The sequence below is a fragment of the Myotis yumanensis genome, unplaced genomic scaffold (genome assembly GCF_028538775.1).
Source record: "Myotis yumanensis isolate MYYU_CA2020_CCGP unplaced genomic scaffold, mMyoYum1.0.hap1 SCAF_1, whole genome shotgun sequence".
Taxonomy (NCBI): domain Eukaryota; kingdom Metazoa; phylum Chordata; class Mammalia; order Chiroptera; family Vespertilionidae; genus Myotis; species Myotis yumanensis.
Genome location: NW_027223752.1, coordinates 141,672,935 through 141,689,474, shown reverse-complemented (window position 1 = coordinate 141,689,474; position 16,540 = coordinate 141,672,935). Strand labels below are relative to the sequence as shown.

At 38.3% G+C, this 16,540-nt stretch overlaps 1 protein-coding gene across 8 annotated transcripts in view; it reads right to left on the bottom strand.

The window, feature by feature from the left end:
• Window positions 1-16,540, bottom strand: part of CACNB2 (calcium voltage-gated channel auxiliary subunit beta 2) — a 359,416-nt gene that overhangs the window by 121,294 nt on the left and 221,582 nt on the right. For 6 of the 8 annotated variants that reach the window (XM_070432451.1, XM_070432470.1, XM_070432461.1 and 3 more), the window contains one exon: window positions 3,272-3,391. In XM_070432451.1, the coding sequence (XP_070288552.1) occupies window positions 3,272-3,391 (120 nt within the window). Of the gene's footprint in view, window positions 1-3,271; window positions 3,392-4,191; window positions 4,619-16,540 lie in introns of those variants that run through there. The other 2 variants (XM_070432487.1, XM_070432514.1) reach the window with 1 other exon arrangement.

Here is a 16,540-nt window from a genome sequence, read left to right as displayed (position 1 = left end):
ATATAAACTTTTGTAGGTCACTTAATTCCAGAAGGCAGTGTCTCTAGTTTCACTACTTGCTAATCACCTTATTACACAGGCGTATTCTTAAGGCAATTAATGGGTAATGTAGTTCACATTTATAGTGGGGCAGGATCTGCAAGTGCCGCTGAGGTTTATTCCAGGCATTTACACAGACCTATTGAGCATGATCTGCAGGGTGAATTAAGGCACCCACTTACAAAATCTTCCTGTTGGAGAGATGCTATGATTATAAAATAAATCCATAAAACTTTTGATTCTTTCACAATGGATGTGCAGTGTTTTAAACTATCTAAAATTAAATGATGAATTCATATGTTTTTCAACTTTAAAGCTGCCTTTTGAAGTAGGTCTCAAAAAAGGTATAATGATATAAAGGCATGGTGGAGGGGAACAGATAAAAACAATCTAATGGATAAGCCATCTACAATCCCTCTTTGCATTTAATCTTCAAGGATACTGTAACTAATAAATCAGATTTACCAAACCATGATTTTAACATAAAGTAAAATCCTAGTCCTATCTTCTTTCAGATATTAAAATTCACACTTACCCAGTTGAGTACATCAAAGTTTTAAGATATTGACCTAATTTTTTAAATACATTTTATTGATTTTTTTTACAGAGAGGAAGGGAGTGGGATAGAGAGTTAGAAACATCGACCAGCTGCCTCCTGCACACCTCCTACTGGGGATGTGCCCGCAACCAACGTACATGCCCTTGACCAGAACCTAACCCGGGACCCCTCAGTCCGCAGTTCGACGCTCTATCCACTGAGCCAAACTGGTTAGGCTGACCTAATTTTAAGAAAGGAAAATAGATGCAAATAAACTATGTTCACTAAACATACTAAGTAGCCCTTCAATTATTTTTGCTTTTGCTTTAAATTCTCTTTATTTTCTCCCATCTTCTACATTATTTGTAACTATAAACTTTTTTGTCTGTATGATGAGCAACATGAACCTGGTTTGATTTAGGACCAATATTTTGATCCACGCTGGTTTGAAAGACACTTAAAAATTCTATGAAGCTGTGCCACTTAGGACTTGTAGCAGTCAGGGACAAAACTGTGCCAATCACATAACCGAAGACTTTGAAAACAAAACCTATAAGACCTTGGATTGTATGATGATGTGGTATAAACTGGAGAAACTTTAATTGTAGTATGTGAAAATCACATGAATAAATTAGTGCAAATAAAACACTCTTTGTTTCTGAAATACAAACTTATTTCTTTTCTTGGCTTTTCTCTTTGCACTTCCGTACAAAATGTAGAATGTAGAATTCAGTTTCTAACTTGCAATATTTACTAGCTACACTGAAAACCTGTGGCAATTAGCTTCATTGGAGTACATTCATTATTTAATTTTCTTCACTGTTTAATTTCACCTACATAATTTTTATTCTAATAAAATTTAACAAGAGATCTACCCTTTTAACAAATGTTTAAGTGCACAGTACAGTACTGCTAACTAACTATAGGCACAGTGTGGTACAGCAGTTCTCTATAACTTATTCATCATACCTAACTTTATGTATATTGAATAGCATCTCACCATTTCTTCCTCCTCCAGGCCCTGGCAACTCTACTCTCTGCTATGAGTTTGACTACTTTAGATACCTCAGATGAGTGAAATCACACTGTTTGTCCTGTGACTGGCTTATTTCACTGAGCATAAATGTCCTCCAGCTTCATCCATGTTGTCACATCAAAATGGATTAAATCAGTGGTTCTCAACCTTGGCTGTACATTAGAATCACCTGGGAATGTTTTTAAAATCCTGATTTCTGGGATGAGGCCCAGAAATCAGGATTTTAAAAAGATTCCCAGGTGATTCTAATGTGCAGCCAAGGTTGAGAACCACTGTTTTAAATGATTAACTTTGGTAGAGCAGATGACCTGATAGCAACTGGGCCACACCTGTCTTCATCAGCTCCCTGCTCCTCTGGGTGGTCTTGCAGTCAAGACTATATCACACCTGGCGATGACTTCCCTGCCCGCTGAGGTGAGAAACTGTTGTGATGTATGGAAACTGCTTCTCAAGAGTCATGGCCTCCTGGCAGTTCCTCTGTAAACTGTGATGGCAGCTGTGCTAGAGGTCATGAATATTACATAAGGGCTGTCCATGCTTTCAAACCAGAATCTCCAAGCCATGATTCCCATAGCAACACACCGAGATTTTGCTCATCTCAGAGATGCAGCAGCCAGCGTAAGTATTCTAATGTTACCCTCGATTTGTTAGCAAGAGCAACACAGTACTTCTTTTTCAAAGCAGTAATTCTTTTCAAAAGAAAACCAACAACTGTGTTCAAATATGTCCACTTAAAAGTTACGGAGTATCACACACAGCAAGGTACCTTAAAACTGAACAACAACCTAGGGATGGGGAACGTCCGACCCGAGGGCCATATAAGGCCCAAGAAAGCATTTGGTGTGGCCCTGCCAAGGCATTACGGGTGAGTTCATTAAATGTTTGACCAAATATAGCAGGCTAATTTTTAAGCTAATAATTTTTTATGGCCCACAATTGATGTTATAAATATCCAAATGGCCCTTGGCAGAAAAACAGTTCCCCACCCCTGATTTAGAAATGACTATATGGGAAAAAGAATTTAATTCAAGACAATTAGTCAAATCTAATAGGGTCTCATCTAAATTCTGTACTTATATATTTCATATCTGATTTCCAGTTCCCCTTCCACATATACATATATGCATTTTATTATTATAGGATAGAAGAAACATTTTCAAATAATAAAATCCTTTGTTGGTTTATTTTTGAAAAACGCAATGTGAACCATTTTTTTTTAAATATAAGAAAATAATATTATAAAGCACCTATGGAGTAAAATTTGGGGGAAAGGCTATTCAAATAAATACCAAAATAAACATCAACTTGAATAAAGTTTGGTTTTCTGAACAGAGAAAGGGTCTGCTGGAAAAAATAAGGTAAAATCATTTTAATATTAGATACTGTTTTTTTCTCCTGATATAATCAGAAATCCTTTGTGTCTAAATGAACCATATACCACGGAAACATGTTGCTTGAATTATAAAATAACATGGAACGCAAGACCACTCATATATCACACTTCCCTTTTCTACTAGGGAAAGAAAATAATCTCACTTTTTGTACCTCTCTTAAACCAGACAATGAAATACTGCAAGAACGCAAACACACTTCCACAGGTGGTCCACCACGGGCCCAGCATGCTGGCGGAGAAAGAGTGGCAGGGAGAAATGATTTACCTTTGCCTTTTCCAACTGGGCCTGGGCCTGCCGCTCTGCTTCTCTGCGCACCGCCTCCCGGTCTTCCTCCAAAGACACATCTGAATCGGATGGACGGCTGGTGTAGGAGTCTGCCGAACCCTGGAAAGGGAAATTTACATTTTAAAATAGATTCCATCTATGACGTTTGCGTTGGGAATGTTTCATCGACACTACAGTGAGCTTCCTAGATTTTGCCCCAAGTTCCTGAAAAGAGGAGAAAATAATCCACCTCGTGGCAAACCATCTAGAAAAATCATGCTCTGGTTTGCAGACCATTCACCAGGGTAGCTGTGCCTACCAAGTTACCATTCCTTCCCCAGCTTTATGTTCCCATTGATGTCCTTTCTGGAAGACAGAACAGGTCCCTTTACACCAGCTCCGTGGTGCAGTGCAGAGCTGAAGGGCGCAGATGGGTTTCAAGGATAGCTTCAAGAACAATCTGCACGTAAGGCAAGTAGTTACACCCAGGAAGAAGGCACTGCTAATAAAAAACATACCCGAAAGGTAAAGGAGTTATAAACCTCAGCTCTCCAAAACCTCACTACTGTGAGCTGACTCCACTTGAATCTTAAGCATCCTTTTGCATCTTTTTATTCACCTGATACCTCCTCTGACAAAACTGTAAGACAACAGCAGTCGGCTCCACGCAATCTTTAAGCAACACATTTTTTTTCAATACCTTTAAATAGATATTAACAAAACCTGTCTGCAGAAAACACCTGCCCGGGATGTATCTCCTTTGGCAAACAGACCATGACACAGGAAAAGGAGCTCAGAAAATGACAGGACTTTCCCTGGCTCCCGCTCTTGCAATCAGGATCCTATTACTGAATAAAGGAGCCCGTGCCAGCACTCACTCCAATAACAGCAAAAGCAAAGGCGAAAGCCCCGGAGCTTACACAGATATCCGAGTTCTTCAGCCTTCCTCCCTTGGCTCTTTTCAGAAGCCTGATCCAGGTGGCCTTCATTAGCCAGACAGCGCCTTTCCCATCCGCAGCTGCAGCCCCGGGCACGGATCCTCAGCGCGCGCGGAGCCCTGCGGAGCAGCCTCCGCGCCTTCCCCAGCCATGCTCCGGCCAAGCCCCTCTTCTCAGTCCCTTTCTGCCTCCGGGGCTTGCACTCTCTACCCCGGGGGACTCCAATCCGAGGGGATTCTTATCCTCCCATTCCAGAGGGGGAAACGAACACTGGAACGCTCTAGGTTGCTTTAAAAATAAAGAGCACCTCAAGTGCGTTCAAAGACAGGCACCAACTCGTTCTGAAACTTAATGTATCTTCCTACCCTGCAGAGTCTCTTCCTGCTCATAGATTGCTAAAGGAAATTGGTTGCAAGAGAACCTTAAAAAAAAAAACCCAAAGCACCTAGTGCAAAACGTATGCAGTGACATTTGCAAGTGCAAAGTTCAAGCCTTATCTTCAGAGATCTGGAGGGGGAGGCGGAGGACGCACGCACCGCACTGGGCATGCTCCATAGGTAGCCTTTTCAGGCGGATGCTCACATCACGCACACTGTTAGTCTGTGTCAAATTGCCATTTGCATCCGAAGTGTAAACAGCTGGAAAGGGTTTTGGTTCTATAGTAATCGGCACGAGGTCTGTTTGTCATGTTTATGTTTCAGATAAAACATTCTCTCAAAAAGACAGCATGTAATCTTTTCATGTAAGGATCCATTTCCATTAACCTGCTTACAGAAAGTCTATCCTATGCCACAAGGCAATGCATAGACAATATTATGTACATTATTGGACAGCAAAAATCAAATAATGCTCAGCAACTGTCATAGCATACTGCTCGTGCTTGCCTGTGACTTCCCAAGCAAGATGCAAGAGAGAAATGTTCACATTTAATTAGGACAGGAGAGGAATCACAGCTCCAAGCCATGAGCTTCACTGAGCTCAAAATGACTTTGAAATGCTTCTCCCACTGAGAAACTGCCGCTTGAAATAAAGTCACTGGAATACATAACTGTGTGAATTGTTATCACAATAATTATGAAGAAGATTCAAAGCTCGGTTGGTTTATTAGCTTGAGTTAGGAGTCATGAAACAATTTAGTCCAAATTCGTCTTATGAATAAGACAATTGAGATTTGAGAAGGAAATGTATTTAAGTTTTTAATATCCTATAGTAGTGGAATTACATTTTTAAAGTTTATTTATAAACTTTATTTATAAACTGTTTTCAGGTTTCTTAAAGTAAACAAAATTCTATCATTGCCTTCTAAGCTGCATTTTTGTTTGAGTGTGGTAAGGGAGTTACTTTGTAAAGTTTTATGTAAATGAAAGAAAACCATTCTTAAGAATTTCTCCCTTTTCCTCCCTTCCTTTCTTCTTTCATCCTTTCAACTCTGGGCCAAGACCAGTTTTCATGACATCAATGTTAGGAGATATAGTAGAATAGGAGTTTTAGAACAAAAGTAATAGATTGAATGCACCTTAATTGCGGTATAATTACAAAAATTGATATTAAAAAGATTACATTGTTAGCAAGTGAATGTAAAATGCATGGAGGATACAAAGTTCATTCCAATTTTTGTGTTTAAATAAAATTCTCAAGGGACATATGAGTCTTTCTACACAGACACACATGCTTAGGGGCTCCCCCATCTTCCCAGAACATTCCCTACAGCAGGGGTAGCACAGTAGAAAATTACCAAGAAGCACAATTATGCCCCATAAAGGGCCTCAGTCCCCACTGTCACTGTGCTGGCTGGCATTTTAGACCTAATCACTCTGCCAAAAGCTCAGGTCACACCTCCTGGAGGACACACAATTCTGTCATAAAGAAACCCATAATGACAGGAAGAGGATTAACACATACAATGTATGTGATCTCTCCCTTTTAAACAAAATAAGATTTTAAAAGTCCTTTGCTAATAATCAGAGGTAGCTTTTAATTGCACAGTCATTTTGAGACCTGTTTCCAAGCTTACATTGTTTAAAACAAAACCCTCTACATCGACATTGGCAATTATCTTTTGAATATTTGAGACACTATATTGACCTTTAATGATTTTACAATATGAAATATGACCATGAACTGTAGCTTATTAGTGGAGCGTATAGGAGCCACATTGTTTTCACACCTTGTACCTGTAATAGTATATACTTTAAAAATACTTTTTCATTATAGAAGTTACATATCCCATAGTAAAAAGAGGAAGACACAAATGAGGTCACCTTATTTATATATCCTCTCACCAAAGAGAGCCACTATTAAATAGTAGCGTGGGTGGCCTCCAGAGTTCCTGCAATTTTGAAAGTCACCCTCCCAACATGTGCATTACAATTAATCTCCTTCCTTCTGGGAGTGTGGCTACGTGCAGTTAAAAGTGATATATCTAATTAAGCTTTGCCTTTGGTACCATATGGACTTTTTGGGTCATTCTGCCTCAAGTTGTCTTTAGTCAAGAACAGCTGGCAGTCATTTCCATTAACTCCAGAACAGGTTTATTACAAGATGTACTCTTGATCTCTCACGTTCCTACTGGCCTTTTGTGGTATTTGTCCTTACAGGTACATCACACGTTCAGCTACCCACGTTTCCTTTTCTGCATCTTGATGTTCTTATTCCTCATTGTACGGTCCCAAAATACAACTAGCACCTAATGTCTACCAATAATTCATTCAGAATCTTCTATTTTTATCCTCAGAACTCTCACTCCAAATACGTGTTCTTTGCTTTTAGGAAATTTTATTTTAATGGGATTAAATTGTACTTTTAGCTACTCTTCAACTTCTGTTTCTTCCCTCTAAACACTTTTATGTCAAGTATTGGCACAAAAATTATCACCTTTTCCCTTAAGCATTTTTGTTTTGGTATTTATAACTTGCTTTTTTGATGTTGCACTCTTCTGTTTAACAGTCATATATTTCCAGCATCAGTTATCTTCAGTGTTCTCTTGTTTTATCTTTTAAAGCCAAAAGGATGAGAGTCATACACCTATTCAGGAGGGATATTTTTGATCCCAAATTGTTCATCTATTTCTGTGCAAAATTTTCATATGAAGTCTAAAGCAAAGCTCTAGACTTCAATTTCTAATAGTATCCTAAGGTCACCAAATTCTAGACAAAGCTATATTCAACCAAACTATGCCAGGCTTCAAACGACCTTCTCATGTAGAGGATTATGTTAAATCAATGGCATATCTGACTTGTTTCTTCCTGACCTGCCATAGGATAGACAGACTTCCACTGCCATTGTGGTCTGGCCCACATTTTTAAAGGAAAGCATTATGGGATAGACTTCTGAGAACAAGGCATGAGGGGAAAGGGTCTGTCTCTTGTATTGTCTGCTTGTGTTGGCTGGGGGTGATAATTCCTTCATTTCTCCTACTGTCATCTCTTCCCACAGTTGAAAATAATTAACTTTATTTTTTTCTGTGCAGAGATCTGGGTCTCTCTAAGAAAATGAATTGCTCTTCATGCTTTGTTGGTTTCTTCAGTAACAAAACCATGCACTTTTAGGTTGTATGTGTTCCCTGTAAATGTTGGAGATTAAACCCTTATCAGAGATAACATTGGCAAATATGTTCTCCCATGCAGTGGGCTTTCTTGTTGTTTTGTTGATGGTTTCTTTTGCTGTGCAGAAGCTTTTTATTTTGATGTAGTCCCATTTGTTTATTTTCTCTTTAGTTTCCATTGTCCTAGTAGCTGTATAAACAATCCAATAAAAAAAGTAGGCAAAGGACCTAAATAGACACTTTTCAAAAGAGGACATACAGAAGGCCAAGAGACATATGAAAACATGCTCAAAGTCACTAGTCATCTGAGAGATGCAAATCAAAACAACAATGAGGTACCATCTCACACCTGTCAGAATGGCTATCAACAACAAATCAACAAATGACAGGTGCTGGCAAGGATGCGGAGAAAAAGGAACCCTCGTGCACTGCTGGTGGGAATGCAGACTGGTGCAGCCACTGTGGAGAACAGTATGGAGTTTCCTCAAAAAACTAAAAATGGAACTCCCATTTGACCCAGTGATCCCACTTCTAGGAATATATCCCAAGAAACGAGAAACACCAATCAGAAAGGATATGTGCACCCATATGTTCATAGCAGCACAATTTACCATAGCTAAGATCTGGAAACAACCTAAGTGCCCATCAGCAGATGAATGGATTAGAAAATGGTGGTACATCTACACAATGGGATACTACGCTGCTGTAAAAAGAAAGGAACTCCTACTATTTGCAACAGCATGGATGGAGCTGGAGAGCATTATGCTAAGTGAAATAAGTCAGTCAGAGAAAGATAAATATCACATGATATCACTCATTTGTGGAATGTAATGAACAACATAAACTAATGAACAAAAACAGATCCAGAGACAGAGAAGCATTGATCAGACTGTCAAACCTCAGAGGGAAGGCAGTGGAGGGTGGGGGTAAAGGGGAGAGATCAACCAAAGGACTTGTATGCATGCATATAAGCATAACCAATGGACACAGACACTAGGGGGGTGAGGGCATGAGCGGGAGGGTGGGGGGCGATGGGGGAATAAGGACACATATGTAATACCTTAATCAATAAAGAAAAAACCCATGCACTTTTCACTGATAATGAGCATTTCTGACACTAAAAATTGAAGAAAAACAAAGTGTTCCTGACACTACATGATGTAGGCTATTGAGATGAAACACATTTTCATTGCTACTGTATACTTCAATTTGCAATTGTCACATCATTTCTGCTCAAATACATCTAGTAATGAAATCTCAAATGTGACGGGCCTACCTTTTGGCTTAATGTCAAAAATATTAACAGAAGTAAAGGTAATCTATGTAAGTTCATCCCTGTGTGGTACTTTAATGATTGTGTAAAAGCTAAAATGATAGCTTCTATTTTCTCAAGAGCATTGGAAAATTTATAAACTTTGTGTGGTTATAGTATGTATTGACATTAAATTGTACTGAAAAATAAACCCCAAAACCAAAACCACGCATTTAGAACTATAAGTGCTGTAACTTTAGGTAAGTGCTGGGAATATGATTGTGAGAAGGAATAAAGCTTTCTTTCCATCTTGGAGCTTGATATTCTAGTGAAAGAGACTAATTTTTTAAAAAAGTTATCAAAAACAATTATAATGAGAAAAAATAAAACAGGCTGAGATAAAATAATGGTGGTGGGAAGACTCTGGTTTAATTAGGATGATATGACACTAGGAGGTGATATTTAACCCAAAGAATAAAGAAAAAGAATAGCCCTGGAATATTTTGAGAAAAGAGATGTCTAGGCAGAGAGAACAGCATATGCTAAGGCCCTGGACAAGGAAAGCTTAGTGGTTTGAAAAAGTGAAAAGAAGTCAGTGTAGGTAACATGGTACTTTTCAGGAGTATTTAAGATCTCTCCCCCACCCCTCTCCTCTCTTTCTCATCCTACAGATAGATACACATTCAAGCACACCTAGAATTGGGAATCCTTTTTGTTTACAGAGCATCACTTCACAGAAAAACTACTTACACATATTTTATTTTCTTAATTAGAAGTGGTATTTAAATTGCCAGTAAATTCCACTTTATTGAAATAAACACGTCTTCTGAGATTTACACAAAGTTCTTTGTTTTCCTTTTAAATCCAGTACTATCTCTTAAAGGCTAAAGTCAGTAAATTTTTGAGATTATTCTATATTATGCTAATAATGAGGGCAATCAATTTATTTCTATTAGACTATGTATATGAATAATAATAATTGCTAATTTTTAGTGAATGCATACACTATGCTAATGTGTTGATTCAGAAGCATTAAATAATTAATCTAATTATCTCCATTTTTACTCATTAAAAAACCCAGGCATAGAGAAGTTAAGATTTCTGACTAAGGTTATAAAACTAATAATCAATGGAGGTTGGGGCACTCTGAATTCAAGTTCCATGCATATATCACTTCTTAAAAATAAAAGCTAGAACATATCTCTAGCTGCAACTGATATTTCTATTAATCAAAAACATCTCTGTCTTTCAGGGACACTTATAACCATTTCTAATGGTCATAAATGTCATGATGAAATATCTTTGCTAAATTTGGCTCTCTCTCTCTCTCTCTCTCTCTCTCACACACACACACACACACACACACACACACTCACACATACACACACAGCTTCTCAAATTTATCTTCCCAAAAGGCAGTGAAGGTACAATGAGGGTTCAATGAAACAGATAATTTGTCAATGTAATGCTGTTTTGTGGAAAGAAGGATTCAAAGAGTTGGCTGCTACCCTGAAATTTTCCTCACTTCAAAGTAGCTCAAAATTGTAAAGCATTCTTTTCATTATTTATCTACAATGGAAAGTACATAAGTAGAACAAGAAGACAATGGAAGTCAAGAAACTGGCTATTTAAATGTTTCTCTCTTCCCTGAAAATGAACATAACTTGGCAAGCTGGCCTTCAGTAGCCTCTTTGGCAGCTGATGTTGCCTGAAGCTGGCTGGAGTTCAAGCGTCTCCCGAGTAACCTTTCAGTTCAACAGGAACAGTTGCTAGTGTGCAGCACAGAAGCTGAAGGTATTAAAGAGTGCAAATGGTAGGTCTAAAGTGAAGGTATGATGGCTATTTACATTTTGTATAAGAGCCTCTGTACAATATTTGCAAAATTTGACAAAAAAAATCTTTCTCCCACCCCCATATTTTTATTGACATTTAGAGAGGAGAGAGAGGAAGAGAGAAAGAGAAACATCAATATGAGAGCAGAACATCGATCAGCTCCTCCTGCACGTCCACTATCAGGGACCGAGTGCACAACTGGGGCACGTACCCTGATCAGGAATCACACCAGAGGCCTCTTGGTGCACAGGATGGTGCCCAACCTACTGAGCCACACCAGCCAGGTAAAAAAAGAACCATTTTGGAAAAGTTAAAATTAGATAGCCAATTTTAATGTTATTTTAAGTTTGGATTTCAAGCATAGGGTAAATAATTGTCCTTCCTAATTACAATACAGTATTGTGTGTGTGTGTGTGTGTGTGTGTGTGTGTGTGTGTAGGGGGGGTTTAGGCCTTTCAAAAATATTTATGGATGGTGATAGATGACAAGAATTTTTCATTCTAATATCATTTCTTACAAAAAACTTCACCTTTCAGTCATGAGAATGGGAATGAGCAGGCAAGAGGCAGAAAAATAGTGCCTGGGAGAGGTGGACTTTCTCAAAATATCACTAACACATTAAATGAGAGAAAAGGAATGAATGGATCATATGTAAGAAATTTTTGGTATAGGAATTCATGGTGGGTATAGAAACTCTGCATGGACATCACTACCATTAGTCTTTCTACTGAATCGTTCCAATCAGCATACGTACAGGTAGTATTTCTCTTTGCCCAAGAAAACTGTCCTTAACTCCATTTCCTTGACAGCTCCTATCCTATTTCTTTGTTATTCTTTGCAGAAAAAAAATGGCTCAAATTTGGAAGTTGCCTCTACTCACTCCAATTTTTCTCTTCCAATTCTCTCTTAGACCTACTCTCTTCCACCACTCCACCAAAACTACTCAAGGTCATCAATGATATGTGGCTAAATCCAGTAGTCAATTCTCAGTGCTCATCTTAACTTAACCCTCAGTAGCATTTAGCATGGCTATTTGATATTATTCCCCGTTCTTTATTCACTTTCTCAACTTGCCTTCCAAGAAATCTCTCTCTCTCTCCTTCTACCTGTTGCTCTTTTTCTTACCTGTTGGCTGCCCCTTCTAAGTCTCCTCTTCCACTCATTTGCCACACCCTCCACTCATACTATACAACCTCCTTCTTTCAGCTCTACCCTCACTGGTCTCCTTGATGTTCCCCACAGGTACCAGGAATGTTCTCTCCTTAGATTTTCACAGGCCTGCCTATCATCTCCTTCAAGTCTACTCAAACATCACCTTCTCAAAGAGGCTTTCTGGGGCCATCCTGTTTAAAACTGTAACCCTACTGCTCTCCCCAGTATCTCTAATCTCACCTACTCTGTCCTACTTTAAAAAAATAGTGCTTTTACTTTCTAACATACAATATAATTTGTTATGTTTATTGTCTAGTGTCTATCTCCCTCCAATAGAATGTAACATCCATGAGGGCCAAGGCTGTGTTTTGTGTTGTTCACTCATTCGTCCCAGTGCCTAGAATAGTGCCTGGCACGGAATACATGCTCTGTGAACATTTGCTGAATGAAAGAATAAGGGTTACTAGAGAGAGCCTATTCTCCTTCACGTCCTACATCTTGAAGCTCTTCCACTATACGAGGTCCTTTTTAGCATTCTTAAACATTTCTAAATTTTCCTAAACATTCTTATGCCTCTTCCAAAAGCAACAACAACAAGAACAACAAAAAAAGCATCAACAGTAATCTGACTGACCCACAGTGAGTGGCCAATAAGTATTTTCTATAGTGAGTAAAAGAACCAAGCAAAGACTTCAGCCTGAAGATATAATATTTGATGTTTTATAATAAACCTAAATAAATACCAGATTCGTTAACTTAGTGTAAATGTCAACTACAGGTCAGTTGGTTAAATAAACCTGTTCCATAACAAGCAAACCACTCACACAAAAAAAGTAATTACATTGAAAGTTTATAGAGCATCCATCTTCCAAGGAATTTAAGAGACATTTTATATTTTGAAAAATATGATTAATGCTTATGTTCTAGGAAGCTTCTTTTCCCATTAACTCCACTTCTTCCTTCCAGGGACTCCAAGTTCCAATCCTAAAGCTGCTAATGACTCATTGTGTAGCCAGAGGCCAGTCGTGTTAGTTTTCCCCAGGCTAACCCCCACAGAATGAGTATGCTAAATCAAAGCTACTAGAAGGAATATTCTTGAAAATGTTCTTGCATATGGTTCAAAATTGTAAGCATGACATACTATATGACTATTTAGTACTGACTGCCACTTCTCATGCAGTACCCTGTTCCTATGGGTATAGAACTTAAATTCACAGCAGAAAACGTGACCATACATACTTCTAGTAAGACAGAATGTTTAAAAAATACAGCCAGCAAGGAGGAAGATATTTTTCCTGGCAATTTTGAGTAGCATATTTAAAGGAATGCAACTGACTAACTGAAGAAATATAAAATCTGGGACAACTTAGTGGGCTCTCTACCACTAAATAAAGGTTACATCAAAAGATGGCATGACCAGCTGTGAGCCTTTCTTTGCATGGCAGAACAATCAAATAGTAAATCTTGGCCTTTCAGGGCGAATTCTGCCAGGTGGCAATGAACAGTCAATCCACAGACATTTAAGGATAGTAATCATATGCATCCTCCAAGGGACCACACAGTTGTGAAAAGGGATATGATGTCAGTCCTTAAAGATCTGACCTCTAAAACTTTCTTTGCGCATACAGAAGTTATGCCAACGGATAAGAAAACCTGTAAGAGGTCTGTTATAGTAATAAGTTTAGTTAGTATAAGATAGTATAATCAAATTTCATTTTTTTATTAGAGTGAATTTTAAACTTTACTTAGAAGAGGAACTTAATTTGTGTGTGTGTGTGTGAGACCCTGATAAGTAACTTGTAACGCCCTGCATGTTAACTCCTGACAAACAACTCCCTGCGTGTGCACTCCTAATAAGTACCTTGTAACCCCCTGCGTGTGTATCCTGATAAGCCCAGAAGGCCATTGGAGCACACTGATATGAGACACTGAAGAAGCCCACCCATGGGGCATAAAAGAAGGACTCTCACATCAGCAGTCAGATGCCTGTCTGACCTCCACAGACAAGACGTTCTCCTTCCCCCTGCAAACTGCCGTTCCTGCTCTGCCTCTGAGCCCAGACTGTTAAGAGGCCTCTCTTCGAGTCAAGAGACCGAGCTCCTTGCCGCGGCGTATTTTGACGACCTCCGTGTGTCTCTGTCAGCGAGTGTCTCTGGGTGGCCTGCCAAGGACTGAAACCCATCAGCTCTCTGGTAAATAAACCTGTGTGATTTCTTGCATTTTTTATCTCCTGTGTCTTCTCTCTTCTTAGTTTTTGGTTAAGCTCGGCCATATTAATTAATAGTAAGTACCCTTTGACGTCTGTATTGGTATATCCAAATGAGGCGCTCTGGGTCACCTGTGCATACGTTCCCATAGATAATTGGAACAAGGTCAATAGATACAGACAGAGGTTATGAATTTAAAAATTCACAAACTACTCAACTAGTCACAAATATCTAGAAGAGGTGTTCAGCCTCTAAATTAAACACAATCCCATTTCCTCATTAAATTAGCCCTATTTTTAGCAAAGTACCAATTCACAATGTTGTGAGGAGGCATGAAAACTGATGCTTTCCCATCTTGGTGGTTTTTTGACTTTCATATAATCCTTTGGGAAAACAATGTTCTTTTTATTTGGAACTAGATATGTAGACTAACACATGTCTAGACTAATGATTTCACTTCTGGGACATAGCTTACAATTCTTAAATTATGGTCCATACGCTTAATAAATTATACAAACCTTAATAATAGTTACAAGGCCAAAGAGCAAGTAGACATATTTATAATGATTATATTTGATAAAAAATATTTAAGAGCCTGAATCATTTCTAAAAATACATATACTTATGTAGGTAAAAATACTGAGAGTATACAAAAATGACAGAAAAAATAGGGTTGGATTATTGTTGTTTTTCGATTTCAGGGATAATTTAAAAACTTTTCTGTAATGTTATCATTTTTATGAATAGAAGTAAATTTTAATTTTATTACAATTTAAATGTCCAGCAAAATACCCTGGAAATATTTTCGGTGTAACAAAAATATAGGGTTTTCAGAGATATATTTTCTCTAATTGGTTGACTTAACCTTGGTAGTTTTTTCGCACGTGGGGAGGGAAACAAGCTCTGGGTCTCCTGAAAGACCCTTTATGCACATTGAGAAAATGCTGCGTTATATCAGATAGGATACAAGAACTAAAAGGGAAGTACTTAGACATGAAATGCTAATATTTTCAAGTACTGCATTACTCTATAGAAAATGTATTAAGATAATTATTTTAAACATCCATGGAAACATGAGGCTTTTCTCATATGACCTTAAATACTTTTTTTTGGTACCAGGTTAAATACGTAAGCAGGCCAAATGAGTCTGTAATTTGGTGGTAAGTTGTTAATATTCTGCTCTAAGAGGCTCACCTTCCAGAAAGATATGACTTTGGCTCAGAGAGATTTTATATTAAAAATAGGCTACACGATCAGGGATTTGGCTGGAAAGCGCCAGCGGTGTGGAGCATTTAATAATAAAGCACTGAAAAGTACCCTACTGACCTAAAACAGTTAATGCATCCCGTTAAGCAGCTAACCTGCCTTCAGGGGTGATTGAAGAACGATAGAGACAATCTGGTTCACAGTAATCTATGTTAAGAAGTAGGCTGCACATTTTAGAATGTTTCGCTGGAAATATAACCAAACTGTTGGTTATATTAATAAAAATATTGGTATCAGAAAATCCAGATAATGTTAAGAACATTTAACAAAACATGGGACATAGACACTTGGTAAAAAGCATTTCATACAATATTTCCTATTTCAGAAATAAGAATTTTTATTGCAAATATTTAATACATAGTATCATCGACTGAATATGGCACCATGTGTTGAATATTTTCAATAAAAATATTTACTTCTGTATCCCCAACATTCACATGTTGAAACCTAAATGCCCAATGTGATGATATTTGGAGGTGGGGCCTTTGGGAACTGATTAGGTCATTGGGGTGGTGCTCTCATGAGTCAGATTAATGTTCTTATTAGAGAGACTCCAGAGAGTTTTCTAGGCCTTCTTTCCCCATGTGAGGACACAGAGAAAAGGCGGTGAGCCGGCCATCTATGAACCAGACAGCAGGCTCTCATCAGACACTGAATCTCCCAGGGTCTTGATCATGGACTTCCTAGTCTTTAGAACTGTTAGAAATAAATGTCTGTTGTTTATAAACCATTAAATCTCTGGTGCTTTATTACAGCAGTCCAAATGACTAAGAGACATGTTATTTTAAGTTTAAAAGTATATTGAACTTCAAGGATGGCAAAACTTTCATTAAGCAGGGCAAAATAGCTTGGCAATTTGGTAAAGATTAGAAAAGGCCTACTACTGACCACTGCCTGGTACCCTTTCTCTATGGCTTGGTGGCTACTGTTTCATGTGTTGGTACAGCATGCATATCTCTCTATATAAAACCCTAATATGCAAATAGACCGAACAGCAGAACAACCAAACTGAACAGTCGCTATGATGTACACTTACCACTAGGGGGCGCGAGTGGAACATGGTGGGCATTGGCTGCA